Below are 17,488 nucleotides of genomic sequence, written 5' to 3'. Positions count from 1 at the left end.
AACTCTGAATTGTCATGTGTAGCACCACTACACTCAACTGAAGCCTTCTCCACCCCAACAGCATCATCTTGATCTGATAAAGGAAAACAAATCACATAAATACCTAATTTTCCACCATATTTCTAAGCAATGGAGTTAATCCTATGTGTAAACAAACAACATTACCTTCTTGTTCCTTTTCAGATTCAGAATCCAGTAAGTCCCCATAATGGTCTTCTGCAGTTAAAGTAAGAAAACAAAAACATTAGTACCCATTTGTAATAAACAACAAATATAACAATCAACAAAAATGACAAACAACAAATGTAAAGAAACATCATTACCTTCTTTGTCATTTTCCACCTCAACTTCACCAAAGTCTGGATCCCCATTAACACTATCAGAATCACCTTCACCTTCACTCTCACTATCACTTCCCTTGTCAGATAAATAACCATTGTCAACCTTCTTCAAAAAATTCTTGTACTCCATATCATCTTTAAGCTCTTGTTCATATCCAGGTAAATTTTTGATATCCTCATCAGGATGGCACTCATCTTCTTCAATATTTGGAAGTTGAACTGCAAAATCATCACTTTTCTTATACTCTTCACTTAATCTGTAAATATCTTCAAGAACACTTGCTTGTGTTGTAGGTTCAACCCTGAAATCATGATTAAACTCTTCTTCTTCTTCTTCTGCCATAGTTGCTTGTGTTGTGCTTTGAGGACCAAATTCATCTGGAATGTCAGCTATACTTGCCTGTGTTGGTTCTTCACAGAATTCAGGAACATAAACTTCTGGAATGTCATTAACCACATTTGACTTTGTTGCTTCACATACTTCATCATCATCTGAGATTTCAACAAACAACTTCTTCTTAGTTTTTCCTCCTATTTGCTTCTTAAACAATGTTGCTAGCCTTGGGCTTCTTCTTGAACTTGTTGGTGTACTAGAATCATTGGATACTCCTTTAGTTTCTTCTTAAGTTTGTGCTTGAGTTTCTTCTTGAGTTTCTTCAGATACTGCTGCTTTCTTTGGTGTGCTATTTCTTTTGGATACATGCTTCTTTGGGGGTGTCTTCTTTACTGGTGTAAAGTACTTGTGTGGAGGAATTGTACCAACCTCACCATCCAACACTTGTATATAAACCTGACTCCAACCATTCTCATCAATTTCAGCAGTTTCTCACAAAGACTTGAACTCTTCTTCTTTATCCAGTGACATGGGAGTACAAAGATCATCTGACCACAATATGTCTATCTTATCATCACCCTTCAGTCTCAGCTTTGTCCTGATCATGTCCTTCAACCTATCAAGTCCCATATCCTCTATAGCACAGTCCCTAAACTCCAAACTATGGCAAGTTCCTATCACATTTACCTTAAAGCTTCTGAAAGGCATCCTGTCAACAACAACATCATTCCTACAAGAAACATAATTCAAATTATCAGCATCATTCAACAACAACAATTTTCAACATCATTCCACACTTGCAGATTCATTCCTACAACATAAATCATATTAGCTATTCTCAGAAACTATCAACATATGAACATAAATCATATTACATAAACATATTAACTAACATGCAACTATCCTCAGCATAACTAAAAACAGAGTGATAAACAAGGTGAAAAACAGAGTGAAATAACCCTAGAAATCTAACACAAACCCTAGAAAAATCAAAGGTCAATTCATAGAGAACCATCTAAAAATCAAACACATAAACCCTAGAATCATAAATACCCACAACCCAGAGAAATCGAAATACCCGTAAACCCTAAGAACCAAAAATACCCATAAACCCTAGAAATCGAAAATACCCATAATCCAAAGAAATCGAAACACCCATAAACCATAAACCCTAGAAATCGAAAATTTCCATAAACCCTAGAAATTGAAATCTATTCTAACAATAAATTGAATAAAATACAATAAGGGTCTCGCTGTTACCTTTCTGTTCGTGTTTTAGTTCGACGTTTCTTTGTTTTCTTTCTTTTATCCATCTTCTCTTTATTCTCTGAATCTATCTTACTTATTAGTTTCTTTGGTCTATTAGGTATACCCATCACATACAGTAACAGAAACCAGTGATAGATCAGGCGACTAAAGTGAAAATTGCAAAGAAGAAAGGAAATTGCAGAGAAAGAAAATAAAGTTGTAGAGTGAAAAAATGGAGAGACGAAGGGAAAATGGAGAAACTAAAAGATATTTTTTATCTACTCTATCCTTTTGCCGCTATTTGATTTCATCTCAACCGACTGAATACATCGAGATCCAATGAAATTGAGATAAACGACTCAGATCTCATGAAGGTGTCGTTAATTACGAAGTGAAATAATCTTAGCCATCCATTTTTCCATCCATCTCGGATGACCACCACGTGTCTTCGAGTACACGTGCCTAATATCTCACACGTGTTTAAAGGGCAAATAGCTACGTTACACGTGGCTACTTTACACCTAATAGATTACACGTGTATAGAGGGCAAATGGGTAATTCCGCGTCATTGACTCATCTCATCTAATGAAATTGACCTTGTTGACCGAGTAATTGACAAAAGTAACGTATTTGGATGGAAACATGGATGGAGGCCTAGATTTACAATTTTAAAAAACAGGCCTATGGTTGTCTATCGGGTTGAAAAATAGGCCTAAATCTGTTATAACCAAAAAAAAGAAAAAATATAAATAAAAACTAATCTTTTGTTTCTATTATTCTATAGTTGTGATTTTCTCCAATGAGCATGACATTCTGTGCATTTCTCTTAGACTACGTGAATGCTTGATTGGACCGGCCAATTTTCTATTTTGTTTGGGTCTGGCTTAATTTGAATCTAACTCAGATCAGATTGTTTGTTTTTCATTTTTTTACTAACGTCTGGCTCGAGCTTTTGACTCTCCTTATGCATCTAATTCAGAAATATTTGAGTCATGTATAATTTTTTGTAACCCTACTTTTTAATAATATTTAATCATACATCTGACTCGCTGGACATGCATATTCTAGATTCTAAAATTTATCTTTTCGAGTCTGTTTCGGATTCATTAATTGAGTTAACAAAAAGATAAACAACTTGTTAGTTAACTGATCTGATTGGGACGTTTTAGTAAAGTCGAACGCGGCAACTTGCAAATTTGCTCCTTCTAGTATGTAGGATCAATTTGTTAAAATTTGAAGAATTTATTCGTAAATGAATTTCATTATACATAAAGTACCTATCAAAATTAAAGGAAAAAAAAAGAAAGAAAAGGAAATTCCTCCTTTGCACAAAAAGGTTTTGAGGAAAATGCCAAAAACGCAACATTCTAAAATGTAAAAAGAGTATAACATACTAGTTCTTTGTTAATGTTTAGTTTGGTCAGGTATGGAAGCACATGTCCATCGTCTTAACTTAATCAGGAATTAGTCAGGTACTTTAAAAGGCCTATATATTTTGACATTTCCAAAACAAAAGAAAGCGGCAATTTGGATACTAGCTCCTCCGATTTTATGGTTATAGACATCTTAACATGTCCAACACAAAATAAAGCGATAACTTGGCGACTATCTATTTCAAGTTTGTATGATTAAGATGCTAAAATTTGAAGACACCGGAGAATTTTTTCGTAAATGGTTTTCATTATTAAAGAAGATAGTGATTTGTGTAGAGCATCCATATGTATGTCACGCTTTGTTTTATGATCGTTCTACATTCAAGATTCAAAGCAAAAAGGATTGCCTAAACCCTTAATTCCAGTTACATCAAATGGTTTGTTTGAAGACAATATGGAATCAATGTTGCGGCGCCAAAAGGTTTGGCACCGGAGAATTTACTTTGTGCGTCAAATTATTCGGCGTTTTTAATCTCAACCACCATATTTTATGTTAGAAATTAAAATATAGAGGTTATGTTTCTTATACCAAATTATTTGGCTCTTTAAATCTCAACCATCAGATTTTCTTTAAATTATAAAATCTAAAGGCTCCAATCCTTCAGCCAAATGGTTTGGCGTTCTCGCGATTGAACTTTAAATCATGGTAAATCTTGGTCGTTGATTTAAGCTGACGTGTCAAGTCTTGGATCTTAATTATTTTCCAATGATAAGGGTAAGGACGTACAAAGTCAATACAAAACAAAAATTTCCATCTTGTCTTATATAAATTTTGGAACCTCAAAATGGTACTCGTCAGCAACATTGTAGAATCTAACTGTTCGGAAGAAGTAAAATAAAAATAAAATAAAATATAGGGAGAAGAGCGTAACACTACTCTCACATTTCTCTTACTCTTTCTCACCTTTCACTCCAAAACCTCTCAGCTACAGAAACTTTAACCTTCCTCTACTCAGATCGGCTCTTTTGGGGAAGATCTGAGCAGGAGAAGCTCAACCCAATCTAATCCTCTCTTTGATCTTGTTGATGTACTTGATTTTCATAGTTTAATCGGGATAGTTTCTTGATTTAAGTTAGATTTAAGTTTTTCTTTTTCACCTTTTTATTCCTAAATGTCTAATTTTCATTTTTGTTGATTTCTTATTCTAGGGCTTCTTTCTACCCTAATTCTGATTTCAGTGAGAGCTTTTAAAAATTTATTATAATCTGTTTTAGATTTGGGTTTAATCTAGTATTTGGAATTTTGTTGTTCGTCTAGTATTTGGATTTCTGTAGAAAGAATCAAGCACGATCAGCATCAAGAACAACAACAACTCAATCTATGGAAACTAAGACAACAACAAATAGATCAAGATAACCATCAACAAGTTCCTCTATTTAACGCATCCCCAAAGCTAAATCAGCCCAACTCAATCGGTTCTAGACCGATTCAGACTACCACTGCTACTTCAGACACTACTGTTACTGCTACTGCTACTTTATATCACACTAGGTAAATGCTTGATCGAACCGGACAGCTTTCTTTAAGGGGGGTTGAACCTTAACCTACCTCACCAACCAAAGCGTTGAGCTTTTAAGAGCTATATAATCCCTACTAATTTTCTAGCCATGATATTTGGTCCAGTGTCTCCAATCTACCAAAAGGGATATTTATCAAAATCACACCAATCCCTATAAACTTGATTAGTCAAAATCATCTAGTCCACAAATTTGAATTAGTGGAGTTGAGTCCATCGAGTTGCATTGAATACATTCCAAACCTTAAATAGCAGATAAGAACCGAGTCATTTCAGTACAAGTACGAAATTAAGATTACCAGACAAGCAAGTTCTTACAGTAATTAGGCAAATGGCAATGCGCAACATTGACAAACATCGATGTATCACAGCCATAGTGTTGAGAAACATGGTGGCTTACAATTAAGGAAGTATGCTAGAATAATAATCTCATAAATTCCGATATGTACACTAGATTAACACCGGATTGACTGTGGATTTCTCTCGAACAAAATCCTACGTAAGAAAAAATTGGGTCTCATTTGACTCAAAACAGCCTCCTAAATCACCATTAGATATTTTTTTTTTTGAATTCTGCTCGGTCAATCTGGATCACTTGAGTGCACTCATTTACTCACTAAAAGAAAATTACATTATGCAGGAAAACAATTTTCATGGCCACCACTTTCTTGAAATATCCGTTTAATGCAGCTCGGTTAGGTGGTAATATTGGATTATTAAATCGGAACGAGTTGTTCCCGATTCAAGAACCTCCTTATGTCGACATACTACAGTAACATCTCAACCAAATAAAATAATCATTTAAAGTTGGTTTGCTCTCCTCCGTTCGTTTTTGAGAGTTGGTTGGCTCAATCAATTGGACTCAGCACATGCAATTGCTAACATATCTACTCTCTTAGCATAATAAACTACTATTACTGTATTACATCTTCAATCCAACCATCAAACGCTGCAACAACCAAAGTCCACCTATTGCAACCCTGAATCCTATGGTGCACATAACAACTTGATAAAGATTCATTATAGTTTGTATACATTGTTGTTGTGCATTAGTAGATGCTGCTGTCAATTACAGCTCTGGTGAGAAGAAGAAAAGAAAAAAGAAGAAAATAAATTTGAGACCACTAAAAAAGTTTGCTCCATGCAGAGCCACAAATGGAAAAATTGTAGGTCCCCAACATAAACTCATAGTTATAGAATTTTTTTGATTTGGAGAGAATCCTAACATTATCTTCTTGATTTTTTAATCTCATCTTAAATATCCCATTCCCATTTCTTATAGCACTCTGGATCTTTTCATTTCTTTCTTGAACTCAGCTTTCTTCTCAATCTCAAGTGTATTGGAACTTGTTTAGTTCTAAAAATCTTGTTTTACTCTAAAGTTTGGTAGCTTAAGCTCGGATATTCATTCTTTTATTTGCAGCAACATTTGTGTGAAGTTGTTTTGCTGTAAGAATAAGAAGAAGCTAAGAAGATGAAGATTCAGTGTGATGTGTGTGAGAATGCACCAGCAACAGTAATATGTTGTGCAGATGAAGCAGCTTTGTGTAGTAAATGTGATGTTGAAGTTCATGCAGCTAACAAACTTGCTAGCAAGCATCAGAGGCTTCATCTTGATGCACTCTCTAATAAGCTCCCTAAGTGTGATATCTGCCAAGTAACTAATCTAATCTCTATTACTTTTATCTTATTAATCTTTAATTTTGTGCTAATTATGGTTTAAAATAGTGGAAAATTTTGCACTAATTATTGTTTAATCTTTGATTACTCTCACCCACCCACACACACACACAAAAATTTAGGCCAGTCTTAGTATGTTTAGTTATAATGGAAACATACCAGACAAAGAACACGTAGAGATGGTCTTTATTGTGACATGGAAATTAAAATTTTGTGGTTTAATTTAGAAGTTATGGAGAGAAGTATATAGAAGAGAGCAAATAGCAGACGCTTCTAGTGAAATGGTAAAGTCGTTAGATGTTGCTCTGAGTTCGAAACTGTCAACTAACTAGCCTAAAATTATTAGGGGGGAAAGTGATTTTTGAGGTGAAGATTTTTCATAATTAGTGAAAAACTATATGTTTTATGGATAAATTGTTGATGAAGTGCATTGGCCTTATATTATTTGTTTGGAAATGAATCTAATAAACAACCCTGTTGTTCTATGTTTTATTTGATTTACAGGACAAAACAGCATTTATATTCTGTGTTGAAGACAGAGCACTGTTTTGCAAAGATTGTGATGAGCCAATTCATTCAGCTGGTAGTATTTCTAGTAACCATCAGCGATTTTTGGCTACTGGAATTCGCGTAGCGTTGGCCTCTAGCTGTGCTAAAGAAATCGAAAAACAAATTCCAGAACCACCAAGCAATCAAAAGTTGCAGCCTCCATGTGCAGTCAAACATACTGTCCAGAGTCTCCAGACTGTTCCACAACAACCGTCTAATTACGCAAACTCTCCAACTTGGGCTGTTGATGATTTGCTACAATTTTCCGATTTTGAATCTAGTGACAAGGTACGAATTTCCGGTATTAGATTACATTTTTGGTGTAATTGTCCTGAAATATATCTGATTGTGTTTTGTGTTGCGAAGTTACAGAAGGATTCATCAATCGATTTTGGAGAGCTAGACTGGTTTACAGATATTGGTATGTACAACAACCAAGTTAATCAAGAAGCTTCAATGGCAGCAGCAGAAGTCCCACAACTTTCTATTTCATCATTGCAACCATCCAATAACACTGCAGCTACATACAAATCCATAATGAAATCCAATTACTACATGCCTGCCAACAAAAAACCAAGAATTGAAATCTCTGACGATGAAGAGAATTTCATGGTCCCTGATCTTGGTTAGATATATTGAGTGAATAAAACTCATATTAACACATACATAAAGACTGCTGAAAATGTATGTATTTTTAGTATGAAGCCAAACCAAGTATATATTCGTGCTTACCAAATGTATGTTTTTGTGTAAAAGCTTATCGACAATCTTGATCGTCTTTGACGCACTTTTTATTAGCGCTTTATATATGCTTTTAATGACCTTGGGTTGTTGTTAGTTCAATTTAGTTTCAAGTACGGAATTTGACCTGCATTTTCTTTTTTGATTAATGTTAGGTCCTCATTTCGTATGTATATATAGTTTTTCGGCAAGTGTTCCATCTCATTCATCAATATTAGGCAGCAGCAACTTTCTAGCAGCTAATGATGGTTATTATGGAAAAAAAAAACTCTTTGCAGGACCAGAAACAAAGACTACGAAATAAAATGAACTAAAAATTGAAATACATCTGGCTTCAACTTTAAAATGAAGGCTACGAGAGTTCAGACAACAACCTTCATGGTCTACGGAATCTAGTTTCGATAGAGCTTTCCTTGTTCAGTAACCGAATTATGAAGTTCGTATCTGCCAGGGCACTCCATCTTCACAAAATACTCAACAACTACACAGGGAATTTGGTCATGCCGGTACTCTTTCTTTGCTCCGCGCTTTGCTAGAAAGGCAGCAGCTCTATTGCAGGACTTGTCAATTTTAGTGACTAGACTGCCAGAATAGTAAGGACTACCCAATTGTATGATATCCTTCAAAACTTTAACCAGATGCGGCCGGTCCTTCACAGGAATATCTGGGACACAACAAGGACCCCATAGCATGTGGAATATAACCATCAACAAGGACGGAATGGCATGTGGAAGAGAACAGTTCTAGAGAGAACCCAAAACCGATTCTCACATTTTTGGAAGGAAAAAAAGCATGTGGTACGTGTTATTGGGTTTCGACAAAGCAATCCTCCTGGAGGAAACCATCAAACCACAGTTCCTGCAGAAATATTTTTCAGAAAGGTAATCTCTTAATGATTTGAGTAGTTGTCACAATCCTATAGAGGAGGAAAATGAAATTTTCTATTAACTTGAAGGTTTGTATGAAGACTACAAAAATAATTGATCTTAATTCTCTATAAAATTCTGCAACAAAAGCTCAATATCTCCTAATCTGTAAAGTATATACCCATTCTTATGACCTTTACAAAATCATCAAACTCATTTCCTCTCTAAGAAAAAGTTTATACTATGGGTGCCATTAGTTTCGACGATGAATACTCTTCACCTGTTGCACATCACAGGATGTTCATAGCAATGTTCCTCGACGCTACAAATTTAATGCCTAAGATCATTTCTAGTATCAAGAGCATCAACTTTATTTCCGGTGATGGAGGTCTAGGAAGTGTTCAACAAGTTAATATGGTAGATGGTAAGTACAGGAATTGTATTCTTCGTTTTTCCTTAACTCAATTAGAATTTGTAGAGTGACATAAATAAAATGAATGCAGAAAGTCCGGTTAATTACATGAAGCTGAGGTTGGATCCGGTTAAGTACTTGAAATATTTTTTTACCACAATCCACAAGCACTGTCGAGGTTGAAGATTTTGGGTCGTCGATATAAAACCAGGAATTCTGGTACCCCAAAACACAACCACTCTTGGTAAAGGCAAATGGTTCACTTCTGACTGCAGTGTGCGCTTTACTCCAACCCGGAGACTCATGGTTATCATTCTCTGTCTTCAGTATCCATATTTCATATTCAAAGCTAGAATTCTTATTATGATTGGCCTTATACTGTAAAAATCCTTCCCAAACTCCTAATGTGGAGACAACCGAGTAAAGATGAAGTGGCAAAGGAGGAGGAGATGAATATCCACGAAACCTTTCCTCAGCCAAATAAAAAGCCACAACCCTTTCTTCCATGTCTATCCAATAAAGAGCTCCATTCGCAAAGGCACCGTGTACGCCATGAGAAATTTCCAAACTATAGTCAAACTTTCCAAGGTTTCTCCATCCAGTACCACTGCCAACAGTGTATATCTCCACCTCTACAGAATTCTTCGTTTCTCCTAGTAACGCGTACATTCTAACAACTTTATACTCATCAGTTGATGGTAGGTAACCAAATCCATCGAACAGATGATTCCATCTTAAATTTGGAGGATTTTTGCATTTTGGAAGAATTACACACTCTCTGGTAATTGGGTTACATATACATGCAGGTCCATATATTTCATGATATTGTCTCCCATAAATACAAGCCAAACCATTAAACGAATCAACGATGTCATAAAATACAAAAGGAAAGGTTAAATTGATCCTTCTAATACTACTGATATTATTCCCATTTGTATAATCAAAATAGTAGAGTTCCCTGGAAATATAACGGTCATCCTCATAACCCATTGAAAGAAAACTCAACTTACCGGAATTATGATCAGAAGGATTGTTTAGAAGACGATTCAAGTGCAGTTTGGAGAACGATGGATGATGAGAAATAAGACTTCTCCAATTTGGGCATACCATTTTGCATTCAAGGGCCGATTCCCTCGGTAAACGAGTTAAAATGTCTACTGTGATCTCCACGGGGAGAATCTTGAAATAATCCATTGAAGATGTCGTGGAACAAGGAAGGATTTAGAAAATTTTAGGGTTAATTTGAAGATATAGTGATGGGAAATGTAAACGATGGAGACTGTTGAGAGAGTAAAGTTTGTTCTTGTTCTTTTGTGCGTATATATTTAGGTAACGGAAGACTTCCCTGAGAATATGCAAAACAGAGTGGAAACAGCCGTGAAAACGTTGTCCGTTTTTTTTTTAACACTGGTTTGACTTCCCCTTTGCAAATACTGACAACTGAAACGGCACTCCACGGCGTTGTCAGTTACTTTACGGTAAAATCTTGTGCCTACAGGGTTTGCATGAGATTCGCAGAAAGTAAGTAGACAATTTAAGTGTCAGCAGCACGCGCAAGGAGTGGCCAACATTGATGCCTTGGCGTGTTAAGCGAAACACCAAAGAAAGAACGAGAATTCTTCTCATGTTATAACGCCAATGGTTATCGTTGGTGGCTGTCCACCTAATTCCCACGTCGTTTGGTGACTAAACCATTGCTTCTTGACATGTCATGCTATGTTGGCCATGAGTCCCTTGTGTCAATTAATGAAAAGATTTATCGGACACGATATCATTGCATCAAGATAAAAATTGTTCTTATCTCATTTTTCTCCTACAAGGATTGAGACATTATCATATAACAGTAGTAGCTAGGTAAAAGGAAATGATAGGCGGAGTTACTAGTACATACTATGATGAGGTTAGCTGGGGGAGCTTCACCGCCGCTCGGTTGCTTGACCATGACAATGACCATGCAACTCATTGGCACCATTAGCAATAGTATTTTAGCAACAAAACTCTTGCCCCGGCCCGTGATCCTTCGGCTTCCATTAGCATTTAGCAACTTATTTGCACCATCTGGAATTCAAAGATATCAGGATCCATCCGATAAACTTTACAAACTCGGATACCGTCCGACATTCCGGATATACTACTCTTTATGCCAAGTAGACAATAATAACATATTATTCCGTTCCACAGTTGTACCGTCCTGTAGTTCTCAACTGTGGAGTTAGATAAGCTTCCAATGAACCCAAGGAGAAAAGTATTATTAGTAAATAATTGAGATTAGAAAGAGAAAAGTCTTGCCGCCGGTGTCCATGCATTAACCTCTAGAAAGCAACTTATTTTGACTTTACCTTTACAAAACATGTGAACGTACCAAGCATTATCAACTAGATCCAAGAAGTCTCAATGATTTTGAGTAGTTGTAAAAATCCTAGAGGAGAAAATTGAATTTTCTATTATCTCGAAGGTTTGAATGAAGACTAGAAAAAAATTAAAAATACTTGAATTTAACTCTCTTTGAAATTTTTGTATCAAAAGCTTAATCTCCTAATCTATAAATACCACCATTCTAATGACTTGTACAAAATCAAATCATTTCCTCTCCAAGAAAAGTTTTTTTCGATCCTACAATCTTTACTAACTATGGGTGCTATCAGTTTCGAAGATGAATATTCTTCACCCGTTGCACCTCACAGGTTGTTCCATGCATTGTTCCTCGACGCTCACAACTTAATGCCTAAGATCATTCCTAGTATCAAGAGCATCGACTTTTTATCCGGTGACGGAGGTCCCGGAAGTGTTCAACAAGTTAACATGGTAGATGGTAAGGTTATAGAAGAACTGTTCTCCTATTTAAATCTTTTTGACTTTGATTATAATTTTTTAGAGTAAATGACATGTTAATTAATGTGTGCAGAAAGTCCAGTGAAATATATGAAGCATAGGTTGGACTCAAAAGACAAAGAAAACTTGGTGTGCAAATATACCGTGATTGAATGTGACGCATTTGGGGATAAAATCGATCATGTCTCTAACGAGCTTAAGTTTGAAGCTGGTCCTGACGGAGGATGCATTGTTAAGGCTAAAAGCACTTATCACCCAAAAGGCGACACTGTCTTGAATGAAGAAGAGATCAAGGCCGGGAAAGAGAAAGCTAAGGGACAGTACAAAGCTATCGAGTCTTACCTCGTTGAGAACCCTGAAGTCTATGCTTGATTTGCATATGGATGCGATATAGAACCAATAAGTTCTACGTTTTAAAGTGCTTTTTTTTGTGTGTGTGTTTCGCTTTTCATTTTGTTTACTATTGTATGATCGTGTATTTTTGGTGCTTTCCGAAATGAGCATGAAAGAACCATCTAGTGGTTTGATGGTTCTCAAACTTCCTCCCATAAGGAATGGAAGTTGGGGACCGAGCCCTCGTAATAAGCATAATCTTTGGTTGTGCCTAGGTAGTTATTTAGAGGACAAATGTGTTATTAATCAAAAAAGTAATCAAATAAGCATGGATTATGAGTCTCTTTAAGTTTTTTTTTCTGACTCGATTTGTCTATCTGGATCTGATTCATCAGAATGTGACTTATAATTTTCGTTTCCAATTCTTAACATTTGACTCAAAAAATAAAAACAGTAGAGTTATAAAAAGAAGTTTGGATTCCAGTCAGATATCTGCCCCATTAGTCAAATCAAAAAGTTTTAATGAATCGAGTGAAAAACAACAAAGAAAACCGACAGTGAAGCTCCCCCAGCTAACCTCATCATAGTACGAAACTCTTGGTTACTCTTGGTTACTTCATTGGGAGGGTATATCTGTTCCTCACACTCCTTGGGATAAATAAAGAACGTCTACGGTTCCGGCAGCATCGTGCAACTGAGATGGCTCACTGTGCGGTAGATTATTCGGATTTTGGGATTAAATGCTCGTACCGCTTGATGGAGTGTGTTGGTATTGCTGATAGATCTGCATTAGACCTACGTGCTCACTCAGTAAGAGTTTATTGCCTACTTTAACTTGAGATATTACCTTCGAAACACACTTCTAGAAAAATTGTAAGTTTCTCTATGTATGGCTGGCACTTGGCAGGAAAAAAGTGGTACTCCCCTTGTTGCTTATGAGAAATTTTCAGCACCAAAAGAAGCGGAGGTAGCCTTCCCTATTATCATTGACATGTGCGGACTTCAGTTTGTGATAATGAATGCATTCAATTGTGTTAATATATCTTAATATTCAATTTCACAAACTGGTTATTATGCATTTAAAAGAAAATGGAGGTGTGAATAGTGATGCATAACAGGTTATGCATCTACAAATTTGTTGCATAACTTGTTATGCATTCTTGAAATTGGTTGCATAACACGTTTTGTAACTTTTTTTTTTGCATAACTTGTTATGCAGTCCAGAAAACGGTTGCATAACACGTTATGCAGCTATTTTTTTCTTAGTATTGAAACCAACAAAAAATAAGGTTGCATAACTTGTCATGCACCTACAATAATATTTACATAACATGTTATGCAGTCGTGAAAATGGATGCTATGCATCCGAAAATATGACTGCATAATGCATCGAGAAAATTATTGCACAATCTTTTATGCATCGAGAAAATAGATGCATAACCTGATATGCATCCGTAAAGATGGATGTATACTGCATTATGCATCCATTTTTTATGTACGCACTAAAATCAACTAAAACAATGGTTACGTAACTTTTTATAGATGCATAATTTGTTATGCAGTGGAGAAAATGGTTGCATAATTCGTTATGCGTCTGCTGAATGTGTTATGCATCTTTTTTGGTGGCTGCATAATGGTTATGTAGTCAGTTTTCGAAACTTTGCCTAAAATGATGATCACTTCCGATTTTTTCATGAAAAACAAAAATTTGATATTGTTGTTTGTACTCGTTGCGTAGCTCTCTTAAAAAGATTTCCAACGATATAAAATTTGTAAAAAATTCCAAGGCGCGGATTTTTAGATATGTTATATCCAAGTTGCGTTTCCAATTATACCCCTAATGCATAACCCGTCGTGTGAATCAATCATGCAGACATTCTTAATAATTTCATATAATCATTGGTGTCACGGAAATAATTATGGGTGTCACGGTACCTAAAATTAATTGTGGGCCTGACAATGAAAATATTTTTTTTTTTTTTGGGCCTTACCACATATTCCAAACGTATGCGAGGAGGCGGTGTTGTTCGTTGGTTGTTTTAGAATTGCTATAGTCAAATTAAAAATGACAACCGCCTCAAACAGCTCCAAATCGGATATACGAGCCTACTCAGACCTCGAGTCAAAACATCAGGAAAAAGAAAAGGGACTTGGCGACTAGTTAACATTGTATTCGTATTCGTATTCGTACAGGACCCATGGTTTTGGACTCAGTATAAAAAGGTTGGGCCGTCCATATCTCAATCAATGATAGACTGTTTGGATCTGGATACCCGATTATAAAATACAGTTCATCCATCCCATTCTACAGTTCTCTACTGTCTATTACTGATTGCCAACAATGGAGTTAGACGCAGCTCTGAATATAATCGATTCATGCATTTCTCAAATCAAATGGAGATTAAAACCTTCACCAAGACGCCGATTACACACGGGTACTAATCTTTCGTTCCATTTCCCCCAAAAATTTTAAACTTCTTGTTTTTCTTTGACCTAATTTTAAAAATCTTATAAATTAAATTTGTTGGAGCAGATATTCTGGCATTATGCACAGGAATGCGGCCGGTAGTGATGGTGGATTATGGTGGAAAGTTGCCAGAATTACAAGAACGTCTATGTTCTGTTCTACAACTTAGTCAAAAGGTGAGTGGGTGGGTGCAATTTTGATGATTAAGTTATTCACGAAAGAATTTTTCAAAAATTTCTGTGCAAATCATGGTATGTCCAGTTAGATGATGAAACTCTGTCAGTTTATTTAGAGCGGTTTAATGATTTGTTGCTTCAATGTCGTTACCATGGCTTTGACAAGTGAAGACTGGTCACAATTTTGCACGAAGGATTAGAATTTAACTCCCTAACCATGATAGAGTCTAGGTGTACTGGTGAGTTTATTGATGAAAAAGTGTCATGAGGCATGGTCATTTCTAGCTGAAGTTGCAGATAAAACTCCGCAATGGTATAGAAGCTGACGATATGTTTGTTGTTGATGTTGGTTGTATGTGTTCTATTGCAGGAATCATCTATTTTAAGGATTTTGAGAGTGATGGTTATAGACGATATGATTTATTTGATAAATGTCAAAGAACTTGCTGAGTATGTAAAAGCAAGCTTAAATGCGGATATAAAATTGCACTTTGTGGACCTTGAACAAGATCCTCCAAAGGTCAGCTTTTCCATTCAAAGTTTTAGGTAATTTTTTGTAACTTTGGTTAATGATCCGTATTGGATTTACTGTTTATACACACAAGAGATCCAAACGGGCTGGTAAGACTCATGCGAATACATTGTAGTTAGACCTCATACAATCCTGAATACCATTAACTTGAAAGGCCAAAACCTGAATTTTTTTTTAATTCAGACATCAGTTTTAGCTGCTCTTGGTGGAAATTATTAGTTTCTGAAGTTATATAAATGTCCTCCTAAGTTAGTATCGGACTTGTTCCCAAGTACTGATTTCATTTAATGTTTTGAAAGTCAGATTCAGGATGTGAATAAGACTCGCTCTGTTAATCTGTTTCAAGTATGAAGTGCTGACGGTTTTCTTTAAAAGAGGTTATCTGGGTGTATGGTAATGTATTCTGGTTTTGTTTAGATGATAGCACAATCAGAACCCAATTCAAATGCTAAAGAACTTGTATCAGTTCAAAGATTCTTCTCCACAGTGTTTCCTGTTGATGGAACGGACAAAGAGCTCTTTCCTCCTCCTACAGGGGACCATGTGGTTAACAATAAATCTATTGCTGGTGAGATCAGCACGTCTCAGTCTTCTTCTGATGTTATCGACCTTAGCTGCTGCATGCAGGATTGTCAAGTCACCATTCCGACTCTTAATGGGTAATTTCTTGATTGCAGGCACCCAAACAGCTTTTGCTACAATAAATAACACGTAATCACAGTTCACAAATTATATATATCACAGATAAGTGAGACACCCAAAAGTTCTTGACGCAGTGGAAGTTATAGAAAACTGACATTTCCTTTCTTTTGTCACAAATTATATATATCCTTAAGTGCTAATCCTTATTTTACCTTCAGATGGCTTCTTGGTTATCCGGTGGTTTACTTGTTTGGAAGGGACCATATATCTGATTCTATTTACAATCTATCCACCAAGTCTCTCCAGCTCTTCCAGATTTCGATACACAGGTTTGTAGATTTCTTTCGTTGTTCTCAGACGGCTTATACTGTACAAGTGCTGGAACTAATTAAACCGTTTAATATCCAACTGTCACAGAAGTGGTGGTACATCTACTAGTGGACCTCGACAAGAGGAATTAATGAGGTAGTTATATTTCCTATGTATTTGTTTCCTTCCTCGTCTTCAATTAAATTTAGACTACTTTCCTGCTCCCCATGGGGTCAAAGTAGAGTTCTCAAATATATCGTACTAAATAAGTTCATCTGTATTCATAAAATATGGCCCTGGAGTGTTTAAACCACATTTTATTTACACTGTTGTTGTATTATTCACTGTGACCGACTACTATTTCAGTTTTGCTTCTTCCTAATGATGTTGCCTACCATGTTGAGCATCTCCATTATATAATCAAACTTACAATAAGAATGACCTTGATCAACCTAGTCTTTTCCTCGTTTGTAACAAAGTTGCTCATGCTTTTGATATAGTACCTTTCTTAGGACAATCATGCTAATGACCCTACATGAGGAAAGATCATCCCCATGTAAATCTTTCTCACACAAACTTCATTGTTATTGTCTTTTAACTAAGCCATCCGGTTTCGGATTATGTGTGATGTGATGAGCTTACTATATCGATACTTTCAACAGTTTCTCAGTACCTCGCAGTCTAAGCATGGAACGGGAGAATGAAGCTTGGGCAGAGGCATTTCTAGCTCGCTTGCTGGCAAAACTGGAAACGTGCAAGCATGTTTGGGCATCTTTGAAGATGGAGGTCAGTCAATGTTATCCGCAAGCAATTGTATTGTAGTAGCTGTAATAGTTGTAGCAGTGGTGAGTAATGTTTATACCTTTTTACTTGATTAAACTTCATGATATGTCTTTGTTAAAAATGGCGAAGTAGGAAATACGAAAAACTGCTTACATTTGGTATAGCAGGAACTGCACCTTTCAATCAAATGAAAAGAAATAGTACTCCTCTCACAATATTATTTTTCTTGATCTTTAACTCTGATCTAAAACTCCATTTTTGTGTTAGAGTTTGCGGCTTTCTCTTTTGAATTG

General features: G+C 36.0%; 3 protein-coding genes across 4 annotated transcripts; all 3 read left to right on the top strand.

Moving 5' to 3' along the window:
- The first annotated feature begins 6,081 nt into the window (after positions 1–6,081).
- On the top strand, positions 6,082–7,975 carry LOC113329984 (B-box zinc finger protein 24-like). 2 transcript variants are annotated; one of them, XM_026576837.1, is made up of 3 exons: positions 6,082–6,530; positions 7,058–7,390; positions 7,469–7,975. In XM_026576837.1, exons 1-3 carry the CDS (start codon positions 6,348–6,350, stop codon positions 7,730–7,732), a joined length of 780 nt encoding a protein of 259 aa, XP_026432622.1. In that variant the 5' UTR covers positions 6,082–6,347; the 3' UTR covers positions 7,733–7,975. The 2 variants fall into 2 exon arrangements, with proteins under 2 accessions (XP_026432622.1, XP_026432623.1); XM_026576838.1 differs by having other exon boundaries at positions 6,094–6,530; positions 7,475–7,975.
- Positions 7,976–11,686: 3,711 nt separating this feature from the next.
- On the top strand, positions 11,687–12,643 carry LOC113330108 (major allergen Pru ar 1-like). The gene is made up of 2 exons (XM_026576968.1): positions 11,687–11,933; positions 12,027–12,643. The coding sequence occupies exons 1-2, from the start codon at positions 11,753–11,755 to the stop codon at positions 12,323–12,325; spliced, it is 480 nt and encodes a 159-aa protein (XP_026432753.1). The 5' UTR covers positions 11,687–11,752; the 3' UTR covers positions 12,326–12,643.
- Positions 12,644–14,599: 1,956 nt separating this feature from the next.
- LOC113330178 lies at positions 14,600–17,407 on the top strand. Its single transcript, XM_026577026.1, has 7 exons — positions 14,600–14,721; positions 14,820–14,929; positions 15,300–15,449; positions 15,879–16,120; positions 16,322–16,432; positions 16,521–16,568; positions 17,075–17,407. The coding sequence occupies exons 1-7, from the start codon at positions 14,628–14,630 to the stop codon at positions 17,232–17,234; spliced, it is 915 nt and encodes a 304-aa protein (XP_026432811.1). The 5' UTR covers positions 14,600–14,627; the 3' UTR covers positions 17,235–17,407.
- Positions 17,408–17,488: the final 81 nt, after the last annotated feature.

The sequence above is a fragment of the Papaver somniferum genome, unplaced genomic scaffold, assembly GCF_003573695.1.
Source record: "Papaver somniferum cultivar HN1 unplaced genomic scaffold, ASM357369v1 unplaced-scaffold_117, whole genome shotgun sequence".
Taxonomy (NCBI): Eukaryota; Viridiplantae; Streptophyta; class Magnoliopsida; order Ranunculales; family Papaveraceae; genus Papaver; species Papaver somniferum.
This window is presented reverse-complemented; position numbering and strand designations above follow the sequence as displayed.

Coding starts and splice junctions, on each gene's coding strand:
- LOC113329984 (XM_026576837.1), top strand. CDS start 6,348: ATGAAGATTCAGTGTGATGTGTGTGAGAATGCACCAGCAACAGTAATA. Junction 6,531..7,057: donor CTAAGTGTGATATCTGCCAA/GTAACTAATCTA, acceptor TTTGATTTACAG/GACAAAACAGCATTTATATT. Junction 7,391..7,468: donor ATTTTGAATCTAGTGACAAG/GTACGAATTTCC, acceptor TGTGTTGCGAAG/TTACAGAAGGATTCATCAAT.
- LOC113330108 (XM_026576968.1), top strand. CDS start 11,753: ATGGGTGCTATCAGTTTCGAAGATGAATATTCTTCACCCGTTGCACCT. Junction 11,934..12,026: donor ACAAGTTAACATGGTAGATG/GTAAGGTTATAG, acceptor TAATGTGTGCAG/AAAGTCCAGTGAAATATATG.
- LOC113330178 (XM_026577026.1), top strand. CDS start 14,628: ATGGAGTTAGACGCAGCTCTGAATATAATCGATTCATGCATTTCTCAA. Junction 14,930..15,299: donor TTCTACAACTTAGTCAAAAG/GTGAGTGGGTGG, acceptor GTTCTATTGCAG/GAATCATCTATTTTAAGGAT. Junction 16,121..16,321: donor ACCATTCCGACTCTTAATGG/GTAATTTCTTGA, acceptor TTTTACCTTCAG/ATGGCTTCTTGGTTATCCGG.